The 23,114-nt window shown below is 36.8% G+C and overlaps 1 protein-coding gene across 4 annotated transcripts in view; it reads right to left on the bottom strand.

The window, feature by feature from the left end:
• Positions 1–17,488: 17,488 nt before the first annotated feature.
• nf2a (NF2, moesin-ezrin-radixin like (MERLIN) tumor suppressor a) overlaps positions 17,489–23,114 on the bottom strand; it is a 52,016-nt gene continuing 46,390 nt past the window's right edge. For 3 of the 4 annotated variants that reach the window (XM_052104948.1, XM_052104962.1, XM_052104956.1), the window contains 2 exons: positions 22,328–22,487; positions 17,489–18,318 (listed from right to left, as the gene is read on the bottom strand). In XM_052104948.1, coding sequence (XP_051960908.1) covers positions 18,268–18,318; positions 22,328–22,487 — 211 coding nt within the window. In that variant the 3' untranslated portion in view covers positions 17,489–18,267. Of the gene's footprint in view, positions 18,319–22,327; positions 22,488–23,114 lie in introns of those variants that run through there. The other variant, XR_007968614.1, reaches the window with a different exon arrangement.

The following is a 23,114-nucleotide window of genomic DNA, read 5'->3' as shown; positions in this document are numbered from 1 at the left end:
GAGAGTGTATCTTGTGTAACTGTACTGGCAGATTTTTAATAGTCAAAACCAGTGAAAAAATCTACAAGTGCTGAAGAAGTAATCCAAAGTATTTAGAATATGTTACTGACCTTGAGTAATGTAATGGAATATGTTACAAATTACATTTTACAGCATGTATTCTGTAATCTCCCAAACATGGGGGCATCCCATTTATAAAAATAGCCAATAGGGGAGCCTGGGTAGCTCAGCAAGAAAAGACTCTGACTACCACACCTGAAGTCGCAAGTTCGAGTCCAGGGTGTGCTGAATGACTCCAGTCAGGCTTCATAAACAACCAATTGGCCCGGTTGATAGGGTGGGTAGAGTCATGTTGGGTTAACCTCCTCATGGTCGCTATAACGTGGTTCTCGCTCTTGGTGGGGTGTGTGACGAGTTGTGGAGAATAGTGTGAGCCTCCATACAAGCTAGGTCTCTGCGGTAATGCGCTCAACAAGCCATGTGATAAGATGAGCGGATTGACTGTCCTCCGCCACCTGGATTGAGGTGAGTCACTATGCCACCACGAGGACTTCGAGCACATTGGGAATTGGACATAACAAATTGGGGAGAAAAGGGGAGAACCCCCCCAAAAAATTTAACAATTAGCCAAAAGAATTTAGTTTACAGCCATACACACACACACACACACACACACACACACACACACACACACACACACACACCACTTTCCACTGTGGGAAACTGATAAAACATTTATAACAACAGCAACATCCAATAAGAAAATTAGAATAGTCAATTTTGAATTCATGGTGAATTTATGGTTAATTTCATTTTTAGATCATTTATTCAACTTGTAAAAATTTTGTCATTTAGACGTGGTCAGGAGCTCTCATTATGTTCATACCAACTAACTACTTGAAAATATGAAAACCTTCATGAATCTGAATATTTACATCAATTTGGCTTTACTAACGATTTACAAAAAAACTGGTTCTGCTCTTGTTTCATGAATGAGGCCCAGTGAGTGCAAGATTAGTCATCAATATTTTTGGTATATTGATGACTAATCTTGCCCACAGAGGTGCGCCAAAAGCATGTTGTAAAGAGAATTGTTTTTAGCTGTAAAGGATGTAATAAAGTAAAGAGGAACGCATATTTTATTCACTCTACCCCCAAACCTGAAACTTAACCATCATTTGAGTAAATATGCATTCTTAGTGGGAAAATGGAACCCGTCAAATCACGGTCATCACAAATAATGCAAACAGGATTACCTCCTGGTTTTAACATGGGGAACGAGATCTCTGGTCTCTCACACAGGTGACGCAACACGTTTGCGGTCATTATAACATTTATTGGCCAGAATTGCAAATTATTTGACCTCTAAGGATTGATATTTTATGTGTGGATCGATCCTCTCAATACAGAATCATGGTTGGAATATTGATACTTTCGGATCTATTCCCAGCCCAAACTAGAAGATAGATGGACTCACAACTAATAGACATGGACTATAACTAACAAAACTTCCATTTGGATTTCATAGGGTCTTTAAAGGAACATTTATACAAGTTTTAAAGTTAGATTTTTAGACTGCCGAGCAAAGGCAAAACACAGTAACTACACAGATTGTCAAACTGAATTATGACAGGTTTCTTAGACTATGATCTGTTCTTTGACAGAAAGGTTTGGCTAAGTTATGCTCAGATTCAGAGAAAATTGAGTGTCAAATAACGCATCTACAAAATCTACACTAAAACCAAAAAACTTTGTCTCTTTAATGACTTCTTCCTAATTATAATACTTTTGAAATGCTAAAAGGTCAAGAATGTCATTGCTGCTCCACTAGCATCATCAAAATGAATCTACTTGAAAGGTCATGATCAGACCTTTGAGGGGCGGATGTGGCTCAGGTGGTGGGGCGGATGTGGCTCAGGTGGTAGAGCGGGTCGGCCACTAATCGCAGGATTTGGCAGTTCGATTCCCACATCCCGAAGTGTCCTTGGGCAAGACACTGAACCCTAAGTTGCTCCCAATGGCAGGCTAGCGCCTTGCATGGCAGCTCTACCGCCATTGGTGTATGAATGTGTGAATGAGTCACAGTGTAAAGCGCTTTGAATATCGTTAAGGTTAAAAAGGCGCTATATAAGTGCAGACCATTTATTCCAGATCATATGACTAATATTTAGTTTAATTGAAACATTGCTTTATTTTCAAGATTTCAAGTTGTCACAAGTGTCCCTAATTGAAGAATCACCAAAATACAGAAAAGAAAATGACACTCTTCCCTCATGGTTTGAAGGAAGTCAAGGAGTCATGGTGAACACAGATGGACAAAATAAGGGTGGGAACAGACAGAGAGGGAGGGAACACAAGGGACAAAAGAAAGAGAAGGGAGAGAGAAGCTTTTAAAGAAAATAAGACAGTGCCGAAAAGAGCAGGAGAGACACTCAGTGGATTTTTTTTTAACTTGCTGTTCGTTACTCTAAAAATAGAGAGGTGAAAATACTGACAAGTAGTGACACCATGAGCCCCGTTTCATGCATTGATGAGACAAGTGAATATGTGGTGGGAAAACCACCTTTGAGGCTGTTCAGAGAGAGAGGGTGAGACAGAAACAATAACTTGCCATTTTGATTAGCCTTCTTTTCTACATACTTATCTATTGATAAGGCAGCCATGGTTTTGGACATGTGAATTCTGGAAGACAAAATTAAGGCAATAAACTGACATGAAATCAAACATGGGCCTTTCAGTGTCCCACTTTTCAAGAAGCAACTACACATTATCAGTGTAAAGAAAGAAATCACACCTTGTCAAACATTTCAAAGTTTTGTTTAGGGCAGTGATTGTCAACTGATGGGTTGTGACCAAAAAATGTGTTGCAGGTCTGTTCTGATTGGCTCATGCACAGCATGGAAAAATCAATGCTAAATGCAGATAAGAAAATGCAACTGTTCATAAGTGTGCAAAGATTTATAATAGTAAAATGAATAAGCTTATCTTTTAAAAAGGATTGGGCCACTTCTCTTCTCTATACATCACTGGGACCCATCATACAGTCACATGGTTTCTCTTACCACTGCTACGCTGATGACACGCAATTCTACTTGTCTTTCCAGCCCAACGACACCAGAGTGACTGCTCGAATTTCTGCCTGCCTGGCAGACATATCGGCCTGGATGAAGGATCACCACCTAAAACTTAACCCAGCCAAGAATGAACTCCTTGTCTTTCCAGCAAACCCTGCTGTTGAACACAACATCACCGTGCAGCTGGGTGCAACTACAGTGTCACCTTCCAAAACGGTCAGAAATCTAGGGGTAACCATCGATTACAAAGTCAGTTTTATAGACCACATCTGAAAGATCGCAAGATCATGTAGATTTACACTCTACAATATCAGGATGATAAGACCTTTCTTCTCTGAACATGCCACACAACTGCTTGTTCAGTCACTTGTCATAACTAGACTGGACTACTGTAACGCTCTCATTGCAGGCTTCCCTGCATGTGCAATTAGACCCCTGCAAATGATCCAGAATGCAGCATGTTACACCTCTTCTTGTCTCTCATCACTGGCTGCCGGTTGATGCACGTATCAAGTTCATGGCTCTGATGCTGGCATACCAAACAGTCTCTGGGTCTGCTCCAGCATACCTAAAATAATTTATGCAGATCTACACGCCCACTAGAAGCCTGCGGTCGGCTAAGGAACGTCACCTTGTTGTACCAACACAAAGAGGCACCAAAACACTTTCCTGGACTTTCAGTTTCATCATACCACATTGGTGGAATGACCTTCCCAACTCCATCCGTGAAGCTGACTCACTTTCTGTCTTCAAAAAACTGCTAAAAGCACATCTTTTCCATGAGCACTTAACCAGTCACTAAATACAATTTTTTTTTTTTTTTTTTTTTTTTTTAAAATGCCACTTTTTGTACCACTGTCTCAAGATGATTCTCTTATGTTTTCCTCTTTTGTAAGTCGCTTTGGATTAAAGCATCTGCCAAATGAATAAATGAAAATGTAAATGAAACGCTTCCCATTTCTTTTGTTGACATCAAATGCTGTGCATCAAATTGCTCAATCGACCGCATTTGTAACAATGTTGATTACCACAAAAAAAATTGACTCATCCCTTCTTTTCTTTAAAAAACGCAAAAATCGAGGTCACAATAAGGCACTTACAATGGAAGTCAATGAGGCCATTGGAGGGTTTAAAGGCAGAAATGTGAAGCTTATAATTTTACAAAAGTCCTTAAATTAAGTCTCCTATTAAAATGATTTCAATTTTATTGTTTTAGTTTTTGTTGACATTTGATCGTCATGTCAATAAAGTTGTAAAATTGTCTATGATGTTACACAGAAAAGGTTAGTAAGTGATTTTATCACACCAAAATCACGTTAACACACACTTTTGAAATAGTTCGTATTTTAATGTTTATGGATTGGCCCCCAATCCCTTCACTGTAACCCAGATTACTGCTTTTTTTTAAAGAAAAGGAGGGGCAAGTCAAAACAATTTGTGTGGAAATCAATATTATGCCACAAATGCTGTCGATTGAAATAAACTTTTGTGTTTTGCAGAAAACTCAACATTATCACAGGAAATCAACATGCTGCTTCTGAAAGTTCATATACCAATCAAATCCACTCTGCAGAATTACTGAGAAGCACTATACCCATCAGACATTTTTACATCAATTCATATGTGATCTCTTTTCCTTGTGGTGCAACTAATAGCACATTGCGTGAGTAACCACTGATACACACGTTCTAGTCCAATGGAAACCAGGAAGTTATCGCGTTTACCAAAAAGCAATTTAGAGGTTGCATTTTTGCTCAAAATATACATTTCACTGATGGTTAGATTTAGGGTTTGGGTAAGGGGGTATAGGGATTATATGGTTTATAAAATATGCATTCCTTTTGACTGTATAACATCCTTAACAACTAAAAATACAACTCACTTTTGGCACCACCCGTGAACATTTCACACGGAAACTGGAGCTCATGCGGCAATAGGTTCAACAACACTTCCATCTTAAAAGTGTGATTGCCAAATTAGGCAGGTACCAAGATGGACAGGTCACATGTCATGACATCATACTCGAAAACAAGAATGAAACTACACACGTTAAAATAAAATACTACCCCAACCAGACTACATTACAGGTGCACTCATCTCATGTGAGTGGTCATGATTTTATACATATGTTTCAAAAATGCTATTTACTTCATAGGAGTAATTTTTAATGAGAAAACAACTTTAAATACGGCTTCTCTTGCTGTGAGGATAAACATAGGTTATTTTGTGCCAATCTCAATGTGTGTTGTGCTGTGAAATATCACTACATAATTCAGATTCATATTTTAATTGTATGATAGAAATGCTGGTACTGTGTTGGGTCGCCACTTGATGTCAAATGTAAAAACTGTCCTAAAACAAAACAGGTTGAAAACCACTGATTTAGGGCATTGCATCTGTTTGCACTTATTTGCCAGTAAAATCATTAGACAAAAGAATAAGACACTGGACTAAACCCTCTGGGTAAACACTAATACCCAAACTATGTAATCTCTTTCTTTGCCTCTAACAATGTCACGGAATGTTGCACCTGCTGACATATATTCCAGCACGAATGTAACAATCGGCTGAAGGTTTTTTTTAAGCTTCTGAAATGCAGTCTTCAAAACTGTTCTGCAAAAAACTAGTTGAACTTTACAGTGATCCGTGACCTAGTGTTGTTTGCCTTGCTACTGAATATTTTAAATTATAATTTAAAAAGTTTAAGCTCGCCTAAAAGGAATATTACAGGTTCAATACAAGCAATAGCATATCGACAACATTTGGCTCATCTCTCGTTTATTTAAAAAAAATTGCGATTGCATTAAGGAACTTCCAATGGAAGTGAATGGGGCAGGTCCATTAAAATTTAAAATATACATTTTTTCAAAAGTATAGCAAGAAGACATAAAAATGTGTTAAAATGTTTTTAGTGTGATAAAATCAGAAATTTCCCAGCATTTATAGTGTTAACCAGATTACAGGGTTGTAAAGGGGGTTAAAGGGAATGGATGGAGGCGAGAACCGGCTTAACGATATAAATAATAGTTTAATATAAAATTCAACCAAAAAGACAAACACACACACAGGTGTCGGACAGCTGTCAGTAAATATTTCTCGCATTGCCGTCTTACGTCGGCCTTTATCCCTCTTGAGGGCTAATTAGCCTGATAATGGGCCGGGTGTGCGGAATCACGAGGTTCACGAGGCCCTGCCACAAGGGTTTACTGGTGTTGCATTGTTTTGACAAAGTTCTAATACTGGATCTACCTTTACACAGATAAAGTTAGTAAGCACATTTTTCTTTAAGAACAATTTGAAATAGCTGCACAGAGAACATGGTCTAATACAGACAGAAGCTTAAAGATATAGTTAGCCCCGAAATGAAAATTCTGTCATCATTTACTCACCCTCATGCCATCCCAGATGTGTATGGCTTTCTTTTTCTGCTGAACACTAAGAAAGATGTTTAGAAGAATATTTTAGCTCTGTTGGTCGATACAATGTAAGTGAATGGTAGCCAAATCGAAAGATCCAAAAACCACATAAAGGCAACATAAAAGTAATCTGTAATGGTTAAATCCATGACTTCAGAAGTGATATGATAGTTGTGGGTAGGAAACAGATACATTTTTAGTCCTTTTTTGCTCTAAATTCTCCTCGCTGCCCAGTAGGTGGCGATATGCAGAAGAATGTGAATCGCAAAAAACATTAAGAAGAATGTGAAAGTGAAAGTGGAGATTTATCGTGATTTATGGTTACATTGTATTACTGCAACTCAAAGCCAAAATTTAATATGGTTTCTAGTAGTAACAATTACTGTAGTAACTAGGTTTCATTCCAGATCCAAAATAACTTTGTTTTGTAACTATATTCATTGAAAAAAAATAATAATAATAATAATAATAAACAGCAGGCCATGTTGTGTTTGAAATGTCAGTTATTTTATATAACTAATAGTTTTATTTTATAAAACTAATGTGCGTAACTTTTTCGGTGTTAAACTACTTTCTCCTACACAGCTTCTTATGCAAGAACCAAAAATAAGCCATTTGTAGGTTACTTTTCAAGAAAACATTAAACACTGTCTCTGTGGTGTAATAAAAATGTTTGTTTTGAGCAACCCGTCTAGCCTGACACAACAACATTGACTCAGCAAATGGCATGAGTTTGGGGCGGGACTATCTGTTTGCTCAATCAATACTTTCTTTCTGCCGTGTGCTTTTGGCTGGATCACATCCATGCTTATAATCGGTCCAAAAAGCACTTTTGCTATTGATTGATTGATTTTTTTTTTTTAAACTGCAGGAACCTTACTGAGCTAAATAGTGTCCCTGATATTTTAAGTTCTCCTTTGCTAAATGAATTCATTTATTTATGCTGATAAACCAGCAGATCCTACAAAGTTAAATGATGAGACTGTCACAGTGGTTCATTCTAATTCATGTCACTTCTCAAGTTTCAGTAAAAATGCCTGCATGGGCCAAGTCCACGTTTGACTGATGGCCTGGAATGCAAAACTACGGGCTAAAAAAGACTGGTTGAATGGCCACCCTGCTGTGATTGGACAGTCTAATGAGTGCAGTGTGATTTCGCTCAGGTATTTCTCCCCCTGGTCCACAACCCATCTGCGGATAGACACTAATCTAGGTGGGAAGGACAAGACAAAAGGGAACAAAGAAACAGATAAAACACTTAGCTTGTGTGATTGCTTCCCTGATAGGATGCTGTCATAGTGGTATAAATGCTCGTTTATACTCTCACACTCATTTAAACACACAGCAGTCCTTGGGTAGGTCCAATCACATGGAATCTCTGAGAACTCACCAAAAAAACACTGAATTTGCAAACAAACACACTCTGCTTATTAATACGGGAGTGACGATATTCCAGAAATATTCTGAATGCACTCCTGAAAATTCATTTGCATAATTAAATTGCATAAAACGGATTTCATCATTAAAAAAAAATATATAATAATAATATTTTTTTATTATTATAAAGTGTTTCTTGGAGGCAACATTGTGCAACAGCTGAAAAGAAATCAAAGATGGGTTTTTATATATTTGAAACCTTTTAAAGTGAAATTTAAAGACTAAACATTTTTCCCTAAAGCACTTGTTTGTAAAATTCGTATGCATTCTCAAGTAGTCACTGGAATAACAAAGTTATGTGAGTCAATTTAAAAGGGATTTTTGATGATCAATTGGGATTTTGGGGAGAGTTTTGAAGATTTACACTTGTTAAAATGGTATACCAGAGCCAAAAAAAATAAAAATTTATAAAAATAAATAGAAACTTGTACCATATTTTTTTTGCTGGACATTCGCCCATTCAGTTTTCACCAGACATAATAATTAAAAAATAAAAAAATAAAAAAAATTATTATTATTATTATTATTATTATTTTAGCTGTGATTAGGCATTATGGCTTTTTAATTAAATGTGAAGCAGTTTGTAAAGATCGTGGCAAAGTCATTTAGAACTTTATTTTGGCCAACAAACCTGGAAATACTTCATAGTCATGCAGTTATCGAAAATAACACCTTGGAAAATCTGTCAACCAGGGGTGTAAAGAATTAGAAATACTCACGTTACTGTATTTAAGTAGATTTTCCCAGGAATTGTACTATTTTACGTAGTTTAAAAATTTACTTTTACTGCGCTATTTTCCCACCATCTGTGTTCGCTACTTCCCTGTCCTGATTTGATTTTTTTATCCATCAACGTGATTGGCTAGGGAGAGTCTCATGACTCCCGTCAAATCAAATCACACGTAAAAAACTTGGGCGCCAACTGTGGAGGATGCATAAAACATAGTTTACAGCTGAACATCACAGCAGCTCCTGAAAAGGATTTTCGCAGTGAAAAAAGCCAATTGCATGACTGTGTCATGTGAGTTTATCTTGCTTAAGCCAGATATTAGCATTGATCCTGCCTTTAATTTGAAGAAACATTTCAAGGAAATATTTATATTTCTGCTTACTTGATTCTGTGTGTCTATAACGTAGCCTGTAAATTAGCATTCTATGGCTGAGATTATTGGGCTGCTGTGAGAGATTAATGCAATGTTATCAATAGGGCTGGGCAATAACATTATCTAAATGTTTATCGGAAAAAGAGAGAGATGTCCTTGATTAAACTTTTGAGTAATTTTCAAAATTTAGCCTATGTTCTCCATCTAGAAGAGGGGTGTTCATTACATCAGTCGTGATAGCAAGAGCACCACTGGTTGGTTGATCTAGATGAAATATAAAAGATTGACTTTATTTCCTGACGTCAGTAGCTGCATGTTGTTTGATTGACAGGTGGCTAATGTTTGAGCGCTAATGCTGTTAAGCGCCTAAACGGTCAAATACACTTTATAATTCCGCCAATCCCCATCTTGATGAGGATTTAATGTAAACAACGTCTTTTATGTCTAAAGTGAACTTAAATGGTGGGACAAAAAACGTATTTGCATCAAAATGTCAGACTTGAAGTGTACATGTAACCGAATTGAGCACTATTTAGCAGGCTATGACACATAAATGCTATTAATCAAACAACAATAACAAGGAAACGAGAAAACCACTCACTACTTTGGCTGAATAACTTGAGTAGCTTTAAAAGTATTAATGCAATAGAATAAAACAGTGACATTTTTAATAATAATATTTATTTTTAAATATTGTTCATTTTTTAATAATACCGAACTCTGATGTAGAGAGTGTATTAATTGGTATAATAAATTACCAGGAAAGTAGAGACGATAATATAATTTATAATTATGCTTAGCCTATAGAAAAATCAACATTTATAGAGCACAAATTACAGGCAGAATATTCCACCTGTCACAAATTATGCATCATGCATTAGAATGAGAACAATGTGACCCCCCATGTGCTTCTTGAAATTTCTCTTATCATTTACTCACCCTCATGCCATCTGACTATGACGTTCTTTCTTCAGAAGAACATAAATTAAGATTTTTAGAAGAATATCTCAGCTCTGTAGGTCCATTCAATGTAAGTGAAAGGGTGCCAAAATGTTGATGGTCCAAAAAGCACATAAAAGTAATACATACAACTCCAGTGGTTTAATCCATGACTTCAGAATTGGTATGACAGGTGTGGGTGAGAAACAGATCGATATTTAATCTTTTTTTGCTAGAAATTCTTCTCTCTGCCCAGTAGGTGGCAATATGCATAAAGTATGCGAATCACCAAAAACTCGAAACTCGACAATATGAAATTTAAAGTGGAGATTCACTGAGCAGGGAGGAGAAATAATAGTAAAAAACTAATTAAATATTGATCTGTTTCTCACCACATCTATCATATCGCTTCTGAAGACATGGATTAAACCACTAGATGCACATGGATTAGATTAATTTTATGCTGATTTATGTGATTTGTGGAGCTTCAATATTTTAGCACCGATTCACTTTCATTGGTTTAATGGTTATATGGTTTTTAAATTAAGATCAATCAAAAAGGCAATAGAGACAGTTAATGATTTTAAAAATGGAGGTGTTATTTTAGATTCTCAATTGAAATTTGATAAAGAGGCTGTGTAGAACAATCAGAACAAACCTTAACTGTTTTTATATTAGTAGACCATATATATATATATATATATACACAGTGAGGAAAATAAGTATTTGAACACCCTGCTATTTTGCAAGTTCTCCCACTTGGAAATCATGGAGGGGTCTGAAATTGTCATCGTAGGTGCATGTCCACTGTGAGAGACATAATCTAAAAAAAAATCCAGAAATCACAATATATGATTTTTTAACTATTTATTTGTATGATACAGCTGCAAATAAGTATTTGAACACCTGTCTATCAGCTAGAATTCTGACCCTCAAAGACCTGTTAGTCTGCCTTTAAAATGTCCACCTCCACTCCATTTAGTATCCTAAATTAGATGCACCTGTTTGAGATCGTTAGCTGCATAAAGACACCTGTCCACCCCATACAATCAGTAAGAATCCAACTACTAACATGGCCAAGACCAAAGAGCTGTCCAAAGACACTAGAGACAAAATTGTACACCTCCACAAGGCTGGAAAGGGCTACGGGAAATTGCCAAGCAGCTTGGTGAAAAAAGGTCCACTGTTGGAGCAATCATTAGAAAATGGAAGAAGCTAAACATGACTGTCAATCTCCCTCGGACTGGGGCTCCATGCAAGATCTCACCTCGTGGGATCTCAATGATCCTAAGAAAGGTGAGAAATCAGCCCAGAACTACACGGGAGGAGCTGGTCAATGACCTGAAAAGAGCTGGGACCACCGCTTCCAAGGTTACTGTTGGTAATACACTAAGACGTCACGGTTTGAAATCATGCATGGCACAGAAGGTTCCCCTGCTTAAACCAGCACATGTCAAGATCCCGTCTTAAGTTTGCCAATGACCATTTGGATGATCCAGAGGAGTCATGGGAGAAAGTCATGTGGTCAGATGAGACAAAAATAGAACTTTTTGGTCATAATTCCACTAACCGTGTTTGGAGGAAGAAGAATGATGAGTACCATCCCAAGAACACCATCCCTACTGTGAAGCATGGGGGTGGTAGCATCATGCTTTGGGTGTGTTTTTCTGCACATGGGACAGGGCTGACTGCACTGTATTAAGGAGAGGATGACCGGGCCATGTATTGCGAGATTTTGGGGAACAACCTCCTTCCCTCAGTTAGAGCATTGAAGATGGGTCGAGGCTGGGTCTTCCAACATGACAATGACCCGAAGCACACAGCCAGGATAACCAAGGAGTGGCTCTGTAAGAAGCATATCAAGGTTCTGCCGTGGCCTAGCCAGTCTCCAGACCTAAACCCAATAGAGAATCTTTGGAGGGAGCTCAAAGTCCGTGTTTCTCAGCGACAGCCCAGAAACCTGACTGATCTAGAGAAGATCTGTGTGGAGGAGTGGGCCAAAATCCCTCCTGCAGTGTGTGCAAACCTGGTGAAAAACTACAGGAAACGTTTGACCTCTGTAATTGCAAACAAAGGCTACTGTACCAAATATTAACACTGATCTTCTCAGGTGTTCAAATACTTATTTGCAGCTGTATCATACAAATAAATAGTTAAAAAATCATACATTGTGATTTCTGGATTTGTTTTTTTAGATTATGTCTCTCACAGTGGACATGCACCTACGATGACAATTTCAGACCCCTCCATGATTTCCAAGTGGGAGAACTTGCAAAATAGCAGGGTGTTCAAATACTTATTTTCCTCACTGTATATATATCCCTAAAAGCAGCTAGAAAGTTATACATACATGCAATGGTCTTCTCACATTTATCTTATTGTGTGACTGTCTGGAGTCAGGTTTCTCAACTGACCATCAAACCCGTTAGATCTATATAATCAAACACTAAAAAATGTGGAAAAGAAACCAATTAGATGGCATCATTGCTTAGCTTTGAAAATTAAATATATATTTGTATCTCATTAAAATGATGTTTAAATGTGTAAATAATCTTACTTTGCAAAACATAGTAGCAAGGGGATCACTACAAGATGTAGAAAGTCTCAGAATTGCACAGTACACATTCAGTTCAAGGTACTCTGCTTTGGAACAGTCTACCAGCTGAACTGAAAATGCAAAAAGGGTTGAACATTTTTCAAAGAAATCTAAAAAAGTGGTTCAAACAAAAGCAGGTGAAGACTGATGGTTGTGCACACTCTCCGCTTTCTTTTATTATTGTTATTTTTTTTTTTTACTTTTTGCTTTGTTAAAAAAGCCTAACCAGGGACTGGGGTTGCAAATTAGCCTTTGGCTAGAAGCCGGTATGTGGAGCATCGGCTGCTTGAAATTATAGTACAGTTTCTACATTATCCATATTAAGAGCTGAGATATTCTTCTAAAAATCTTAATTTGTGTTCTGCAGAATTAAGTCATACACATCCAGGATGTTATGAGGGTGAGTAAATGATGAGAGAATTTTCATTTTGGGTGAATTATTCCTTTTAAGCATGATGTAGCCCCTGCAGCAAACACATTTTCCCATGCCTGCTCTACCTACTCTATTGTGCAGGACATGACGTTCCAAGTGATCCTGCTTATTTAGCATTTTTTGCATTACTTGCATTGTTTGAACATGTTTTATGCACAACAATAACACTCTGTCGGCATTAAGGGAAATTTAGACCCTACACGAACTGAGTTTAATGTAATTGTTTCATACATTACGATTTAAAATGGTGATCAGTGTATTGAAAATAAATTTTTAATATTTTAATTTCTGTTATCATGTCTCCCTTTTATTTTTGGAATCAGACTCATGTAGTGTTTATCATAGATAAAAGTTTGCATACAGTGTTCATTATAATGGGGGATAGGTTTTACAACTCAGTACTCAATACTCACTACTCAGGAGTACTCTTAAATGAGCTACTCTTTTACTCTTACTTGAGTAGTTTTTAGGACCGGTACTTTTACTCACACAAAATATTTTGGGAAGAAACAGTACTTCTAATTGAGTAGAAGTACTGTTTTCAGTACTCTTTCCATGCCTGCTGTCAACCAATCAGAATCAAGTATGTAACCATGCCATAATATAATGGTAAAACAAACAGGAAGAGAGAGAGCAAGGAAATGAGAAAGACAGAAGAAAAGAGTCAAACTGCTTATACACCCCCTGACATTTCAACACACACGCTACATTCAAACATATTCTGTCACGTGGATATGATTTGCATAAATGTATGGAGTGTGTGAGTGTATGCGCCTGAGCTTGATGCTCTCCATTGATCATCATCTGAGAGGCTCACAGTGATTTCAGCAGGCAGTCCTTTGAGATAACTGTTCCCTACTGTTATGTCCAATGACGCAAATACAGGGAAAAAAAAGCAGAAGTTGTATGGACGTGAGGGCAAAGCATAATTAAAGTAGAGTGTGAAGTTCTATCACACACACACACACACTCCCCAGAGCAGTCTTTCTTCCTGTCAGGGGGTATTTGTAAGTCACCTGAAGCTTATTAAAACAATTGAAGCAGAGAAACGACTGACTGAACTCAATGTCAAGCATTAGCGTCTCAGGTAAGGTAGAGAACTCAACAAACTATGTTAAAAGAAGCACTGGCATCCAATCAGTAAACCATCCAGCAACAGCATACTGAATTTCACTGCTTGTCATTGAGGTTTCAGCTTGTTTGTTGACTGACTGTTTGAAGTGGATATTTGTTCACTAACATGTATTTTTTGTGAGGATTCAAGGTGAAGTGTGTAATTACTGCACCACTAGCAGCCTCAGATGGAATTGCAAAAATAACTATGGTTTTAAAATCACACATGTATCACAAATTAACCATGGTGTTACTATGGTTATTACAGTTTTACTATGTAATGTTTGTTGTGGTTTTTGGAAGAATTATTATATTACTATAGTATAATTACTACAAATACCATGGTTAAAATATGGCTGTTGTAGAAAACCCATGGCACATTTTGTAGTTATTATGGTTACTGTACTAAAACCATTGTTCATTTTCATAATCTATTGCAAGGGACTGCAAAACTTTGTGAGAGAACACAAAACTATTGCGAAGCAAAGCAAAACTTATTGCAAAGTAACGCAAACAATTGCAAGGGAATGTAAACTCTTATGAGGCAATGCAACATTTGGGGAGGGAATGCAAATTATTGCAATGGAACGCAAACTATTGTGTGGGAACACAAAACTTATTGCGAATGATCAAACAATTGTAAGGGAACACAAAACTTACTGCGAAAAAACAAACTACTAAGGAACGCAAAACTTTCTGTGAGAGAACAAAAACTACTGTGAGGGAACAAAACAAATTGTGAAGGAACACAATCTATTAAGGACCAACTTTTTGTGAGAGAACAAATAACTATTGTGAGGGAACACAAAACTAATTAAGAAGGAACACAAATTATTAAGGAACACACAACTTTCTGTGTGGGAACAAAAAACTATTGTGAGGGAACACAAAACTAATTAAGAAGGAACACAAACTATTAAGGAACACAAAACGTTCTGTGTGGGAACAAAAAACTATTTTGAGGGAACAAAAAACTAATTGAGGAACACAAACTATTAAGGAACACAAAACTTTCTGTGAGAGAACAAAATACGTGATGGAACACAAAACTAATTGTGAAGGAACACAAACTATTAAGGAACACAAAACTTTCTGTGTGGGAACAAAAAAACTATTGTGAAGGAACATAAAACTAATTGAGGAACACAAACTATTGAGAAGGAATATAAAACTTTCTGTGAGAACAAAAAACTATTGTGAGGTAACAAAAACTATTAAGAAGGAATGGAAAAACTTTCTATGAGAGAACAAATAACTATTGTCAAGGTACAAACTATTAAGGAATGGAAAACTATCTATGAGAGAACACAATAACTTTGGAGCAAACTTTTAGAAAGCAAACCTTTTGCAAAAGCATGTAAAACTTTCAGAAAATAATTTCCCTCACTTTCCTCTAAGGGGCTCTGTACATATTCCATACTTCGGCAAAAAGTTAGACTTGCCCCAAACTCACGCCACTATACCACTCAACACAATGTTTTAAAAGAGCCACATATAATTTACACTCTTCAGGAAGTCAGCTTACAAATGGCTTTCACTTAAACTGTGATAAGAGAAAGCATTTTAACATAAAAAAAATAAAAATAAATAAACACTTCGCCTTTAAAGTGCTGGTATCCTTAGATCAAGGACAAAGCTTGCCTGAAAAGAACAGTATGGATAATCAAACAACTTGCAAGCTGTGCTATCTACTACTGTCAGTGAGCTCTAATCAAACTATAATAAATACCTAAAGTGAAAATCTGACATTAATTATCACTGTCAATGTGTTTCTCACACTTAGTTCACCTTGGTTCCTCCTATAGAACCATTTTTATCTTCCAGTGCCCCTGACTGCCAACTCAAGGACTGATGGGACACATAGTGACACAGTCGCTTCCTAAGGCACATCCCTCACTCAATTGTGACAGCCTGTCAATATGCCTCGAACCAGCTGTCAATCATTCTTCCACTCGGCCAGACGTGCATTGAGGAAGGGCAGAAACTGATGAGTGATGGCAGGTGTATGGGTTTCAAGATGTGATGGAATATCATGTGAAAATTATGGGATGTATGATACTTGAAGATAGTAGTATAGACATCTGCCAACCAAAATTAGCCTTGATTTATATTAAATATAGTAAAATGTAAAGAATATTGGGAAATACTGGTGAACCAATAAGAACTAATTAGGTTTAAATTTACTGCAATTCAGGGCCGTAGCAAGGAATTCTGGACCCCCTGACTGTTTCAAATCATCTGTGGCCCCCCGAACCTGTGGGCCACTAGAATCGTTACCACCTTTCACCCCATGAACAGCATCCCTAATCAAATTCTAACAAATATACAGTGGGGTCAAGTCACACTTAACTGGACCCAAACGTTGCATTGAGTCAAAAGCAAAGATGGACGTCTGTTGCAGTGCGTCGCGTCATGCCGACAGTGGACCGATACTCCATTTCATTTCTGATTGATTGCAGAGCTTCTGCAGCCACTTTATTATCCTGTCTGTCAGCAATATAATGATTTTACCAAATATCAGAAGTGTGACTCTTTGCCATGTATTTTATTTTTTGCATATTTAAAACATTTTGACTGCCAAACCATCTTGAGATGTTTCTGGTCCACAAATAGGCCAATTTCAATAATATTTTGTCACCAACCAAGTTTACACAGTTTTAGCAACAATAACATTATAATAATTATATGATATGTAAAGGTTTATACCAGTGGATTTCCATTAAAAATAGTTGGTTAAGATTAATCTGATGTTTGGAATCATAAAATTAATCAAGTAATCCTTCATAGTATAAAATAGAAAGCAGTAGCACTCATGAAACATAATAACTGTTAATTCGTAGCCTCTTTAAGGATGATTAATTTACCTATAGTTTAATATTCTGTCAGGGCAGGAATATAAACATCAGTGGACTTGTGATCATTGCACTAAATTCACCCCAATCCTTTTAAACACTATTACATGCAGTAAAAGGAAAACATTTAATCCATACAAAGCTGAATAGAGCTAATGCACATTTAACAGTACTAGTACTAGATATTTCTGAAGAAATAGTTAGTGGTGCTTGCCTGTGCAAAAGTAGCCGCTTCGATGTTAGGGTGTTGTGGGTGGTTGCCAGGGCACTTCTATGTGGTTGCTAGGGTGTTCTGTATAGTTGTTTAGTGATTCAATTTGATTGTGTAATTGTACACCAGGCTAAAATTTTAAGTAACCTCAAAAAGCTGCATAATGTCAGGTCTCTGTGTGGAACGATTTACCTGCGAGTTAAATTCTAGTGTTAGGGGTGTGTTTAAATCTCTAACCTACAATAAATTGTGTCTGCAAGCACAAATCATTTATACAATTAAAACAAACACAGACAAAAACATTTTAAGATCATTTCAATTTCCTTTATTCCTCTACATGAACACACAATTTCAAAAATATATTCAAATCCTTTAAAACATTCTACAACATTTCAAGAAAAGTAAACATTTAAAAACAAAATCTTAATCCCAAATCTTTCATTTTGTAGTGTTTCAAATGATATACTCCCTAAGGTTTTTTCTTTCCCTAAAATATCCTGTACTAAATCTATACTTCCACATAAGTATACCAGCTTTAAAACTGTAACACAATGAGGTTTAGTTCAAACTTCACGAAGGTCCAGTCATTTCCAAATTGGACCAAAAAAATGAACACCAAACCTAATACCACACAAGGGTGCAATATAACTGATTTAGGCCAATTATCATGACGCATATTGATTGAGAGAGACAGAGAGATCTGCTTTGCAACTGGGAAGATGCACAGCAGAGATACAGGTAGGATGTGTTTATACGTTACTTAATGCCCACTAAACAGTAGTGTCTTCATAATGGGTTTACAACCTCATGCAGGCAAAGGGATACTGGGAAACAGCATGTAGTTTGACTCACAGAATGAGCGAGTGAGTTTGAGTAGTGTGTCTGAGAGAGAAAGACCCTCTTTATTTTAGTGTTTGCATGAGGCCACGCCGAGGCCCTGGTCTTCTAGCTGTAATGTAAACTTTAAATCACATAAATTCTTCATCAGCGGAATGTGCTAGCGGCAAAAGGGAATGGATCACAGCCTGTTAGGATCGTTATGAAATCAAGACAATGACAAATACAAAAATGATAGTCTAGTCCATGTGGATGGCTATAGCTGCTGGAAGGCGGCCACTCTGGATTTGGTGCTCTGTAGAGTAAGCTGTGGAGACAGATCGAACAAGATTCAGCGATTGAAACCACAAAATTTTAAACCGATCATTTCATAAATGATAATTAATAAATATGCTTTAATGATGGATGGATGTTAATATGTATGAACTTTGATCTTACAACTGTTTAAGATCATGAGAATCAAAATGTTGTGCAATCAGTTGATGCATTTGCCAAGCTTCAATGATAATTAAGTTCCACCTCACAAAGAATGCAAATTACATTTATTGCTTTTGTTCACAGAAGAAATTAAATTAATGCATCAACTCAGTGTTAAATGTATGTTGTTAAACATAATTAATCTAACAAATCAATGTGTTAACTTTGGCAGCCCTAGTATTTAATCCATTTGTATTCATAGCTATCATCCTGTCAATCAACTCCAGAACATGCATGCGCATTAGCTAGACCAGCTGGGAAAACAGCATTTTTTTAGCAAGACCTGAGGTCAAAAAGTACAAATGTATCATACCATAATTGATTTTGTTGCAGATATAAAAATGTTCTTTGATCATAATCTTGGCCAACCGTTTTAGAGATTTCATACTTTCTGCATTCAAATATATAGGAGCTGTACATTCTTGCCTCTTATCCATACAAAATAGCTGCCCAGGAGCAATTCCAAAGATGGCTGCCCAGTGGACTAACCTGCCTTGAAAATGTCTTTGCTTGTGACCATAACAGCGGTGAAATTTCATAATGTGAAAAAGCAACATATGCATAATTATCATACATTTTATAACCAACATCTTCCTGAAAATACTTTCAAGGAGAAAAAGAAAACGCATCAATATAAGTGTTTGGGTCTCTGAGGGTTCATTTAATTTTTACTTCTCATTACCAACAATTCAATTCAGTAAACAAAAGGAACACTTTGACACTTTAGGACACTCCGTGCAACTTTTTTGATGTGGATTTTTATATATTACAACATAAACATGTTCAGGGAACAGGTGAGACTGTCAGAGTATTAAGAGACTTCCATTACATCGCCAACCTCAGGCTATAGCTAGCAGCAGGACGCACCATGGTATGAAGAAAGCACAGACACGGATATTAATCATTCCAACGACATGACCTGAAAAGCCATTGACCCACGTCACTCTGCTCCAAGGTCCAGTGCGTAACCTACCTGGCCAATAGTGATTTACAATGAGTCAGACAGTGTCCCAATACAGGGTTCCAAGATGCCCCATGGGGGCTCAACATCGGCTAGGAAAACATTTGCTGTCAAAGAATCTAAACAGAGTGGATGTTCTTGTTGCTGCTGAGGTTTGCTCAAGCTCTACTTCAATTACACAATCACATCAAGACAGACTGACTGAACACACAGAGGACACTCCATCTATCCAAACAACCAATCACAAGACAGGAATCAATTAGCGTGGCCCTAACGAGACAATTTCACACAGAGGCTGAGGCGAGGGATTCTATGGCTAAATGCATCTTTTAATCTACCGTTTCATAAGGTTAGATGAAAACCTTTCAGAAAGAAAATGAATGAATTCATTTTGGCTTATCAGTGCACGGCAGCATGACTAACCGTATGATTAGAATCATATTTCAAAGGATCAAGTCTTTTTGAGAAATTGCACTACAATGCACAGGCATTTCAGAAGTGTTTTAAATGTTTAAGAGTTTAGGGAGTCTGCACTACTACTGTATTTACAATATGAAACATCCCTGCAGGTCACTTCCTACATTATTCAGCATGGACAGGGAATAAAAACATTAAACAATGGGTTTGACTATCTATGATCATCTGTGGAATATTGCAGTCAAAACCAGCTTGATTTCCTCAATAGGATGTAATAAAAATGAGCGACTAGGCTGCTTCATTACTTGATTTTATAGAATGGTATTTATGAATAGAATGATGCTTTAAATGGTATTTGTTATTTAGGAGCTTTTATCTAAAGCAACCAACACCACAAAATCTACAGCAGGGGTGTCAAACCCTGCTTTTATTTATTTGGCAAGCCGGGGTCCTGATAACAGTGCGAGTGTTTATTTTGTTATAAGGGTTCATTCAGTATCAGCTCATCCAGACTCAAAAAATAGTTTTTGAACTTCAACTGGTGAAATAAACACATTAATGATGCTCAAAAGGCAAACTATTACATGCCATGATCAATATTTACAGAGTAATCCATTATTTTGTGGGGGGTCAAAATTACAATCTTCACCTATGATTTCAGCAAAGCTACAGATGAAAAGCTAACATCAGAAAGGTTAATTCGTTCCTTTTTAACACACAGATGGGTAGGAATTTTACTAAAAATCAATTGACTTCAGCGCCCTCGTTGTATTATATGCCAGTGGCATGAGTCCAAAAATTGGAGAGAGAAATTTTTATAAATATATTATTTTATTTTCTGGTTCAGAACAAACTTTCCTTTTGGAATCTTCATATTTACGGCTCTACATAGTTAAATCTCAGATTTGAGGCTGGCTCTACACTAGCAGACTCAAAACAACTAGTTTCAGCTGGCTTTCACAAGGTTATATTTTAAAATGCACCAAAACTGTCAAATATCCATCAAGGTTATTTTTTATCAGTCATTAGTTGTTTTTGCCTTATTTCTGCAGAATGAGAGAATCACGATGGATTTTAATCAGCGTTTTCCGATGATATGAGGCTGACTGTGATAAAAAAAACAAAAGTTCTGATCAGCTTGTCATCTTGCCAGTTCTTCTCAGTGACCGAATCATTTTTTCAAACTAAACATGTGTTATTTAAGTGCTTAAAGCTATTAACTCAGCAGGGAGTCCCGATGGTCAAGTGATCTGTCTCCCTCTGCCTGGCCGGTGATTATGTTAATGAAGCTAACACCTGACAATCATTGGAAAAATCAGCTAGTGTAGAGCCAGCTTTAGTAAATGTTACACATTTTCAGTAGCTAAAAACCACACGTGGGTCACATGGTTTCTTGTCCGACAAAAGTTATAAACTACAAATTCTGTTGAAACTAGAAATGTCCCTTTATTTAGTCACATAAAAACAATAGTGTAACAATATTGTCAAACCCTGCTCCTGGAGGGCAACAGTCCTGCAGAGTTTCATTTCAGCCATGTTTCAACAAACCTGTCTGTAATTTTAAAGTTATCCTGAACACCTCGATTGGCTAGATAGTGTTTACTTGGGGTTGGAGCTGAAATGTTAAGCTCCCTCCAGGAGCAGGTTGACACCCCTAATCTACAGGGACCGTCCCCCATTAAGGAACATGGAATAACAGTAAGTGCCTTGCACATTTCAGCTCAAACTCTGTAACTCTCCAGTTTATACAGGTACCCTTCCAGGATTAAAACTAAAGACCTCTAAAGCACAATCCTAGATCTACTACATAACCACTATACTACCATCACCCAATAACCATTGAGAAAAGGAATACGGTATATGTAGTCTTAATGAAGCTTTATAAGGTCAGAGTTATGGCCAAGTGGTTAGCACAAATGAAGATGATGTGAGTTTGAATCCAGCAAAAGACACAAAAAAGGCAAAACATAAAGCTCAATAATACAAAACATGTTGCATAAGTCAATATATCCCAATGCATTACAATATCATATTCATGGGTTGCGATTTAACCTGTGGCAAATATGTGAGAGAGAGAGAGAGCCAGCGGCAGAAACAGTGAATCCGTGGGTTGAGTTTCAATCTCTCTCGCACCTCAGACTTTACGTTAATTTAGGCGATCTGCTTCTTCGTTATTGAGCTGTTGTTATTGATATGAATACACAAATATATGATTAAAATATTGTAAGAAAGGTCTAAAGTTTGATACAATATTGCCAGAAAACTTATCACGATATATCTATACACGATTGCATCAGCACAGATCTATTTATTAAGCAAGAGTAAGTATTTATTAGTATAAAGCATTGAATTTAACATTTTTTAATATTGCACCACACTTTGTCAGGCTGTGCAAGATATATGAATTGATATTAGTCATGTGGTTCTGAACAAACCCAGACTTCAGAAGCATTTAACCCACCTTTTTAAAGTTGCTCTGCTTGCTGTTGCCTTTCTCAGTGTTCTCATTATGAAGGATGTCTAGCTGCGTTTCTCGCTCCTTTAGCTTTAATGATTCAATCTCTGTCTTCAGTTCATTCAGCTGCTCCTGAAGGTGTTTGCTCTTTTCCATATACTCCACCCTGACAAACAGAGACACATCGTGCAAGCTGGTTTCAAGTTCTCAATTTTTAAAGCATTTTCATAACAAATTTCAGCATGAAAAACATGCACAAAAAGATTAAAACTAAATAAATCCTCTATGAACTCCTTAACACAGAGTTGGTAATATTGAACGGAGATTTGCATGAACATTTTGTAGAATGCAACTCACAAATGAGGAACATCACAAACAATGTATCACACAAGAGCTAACAATATTTCAAATGCCAAGTTTTAGAAGTAAGCTGTAGTAGAATGCAGTAACAGAAAAAAAAAATAATAATTTCCTGAGCTGGGCCAAAAGCTAAATTGTACAGGTGTCAAACTATTAATTGAAATATTCAAACATTTTCAAGTTAAATTGGGGTCCTGACTACCATGTAAGGTTCCTGATCAACCTGCCAGGATTACTTTGCAATAATGACCTCTTGACTGTACATTATTCATTACATATTTTAAACTTCTGTCATTTAGACACTTCTGACAAAGTTTGAACAGGCCCACAATAATAATAATCATAAAAATAAAAAATAAAACGATATTTGGTGAAACTGAATTGGGTCATGCCACATCAACTGTCCAAACAAAAGCAAGCCAGCCATGAGGTT

This window comes from Xyrauchen texanus, chromosome 3, assembly GCF_025860055.1.
Source record: "Xyrauchen texanus isolate HMW12.3.18 chromosome 3, RBS_HiC_50CHRs, whole genome shotgun sequence".
Classification (NCBI taxonomy): Eukaryota; Metazoa; Chordata; class Actinopteri; order Cypriniformes; family Catostomidae; genus Xyrauchen; species Xyrauchen texanus.
Note: the sequence above shows the minus strand (reverse complement) of the source record. Positions and strands in the feature narration are given on the sequence as shown.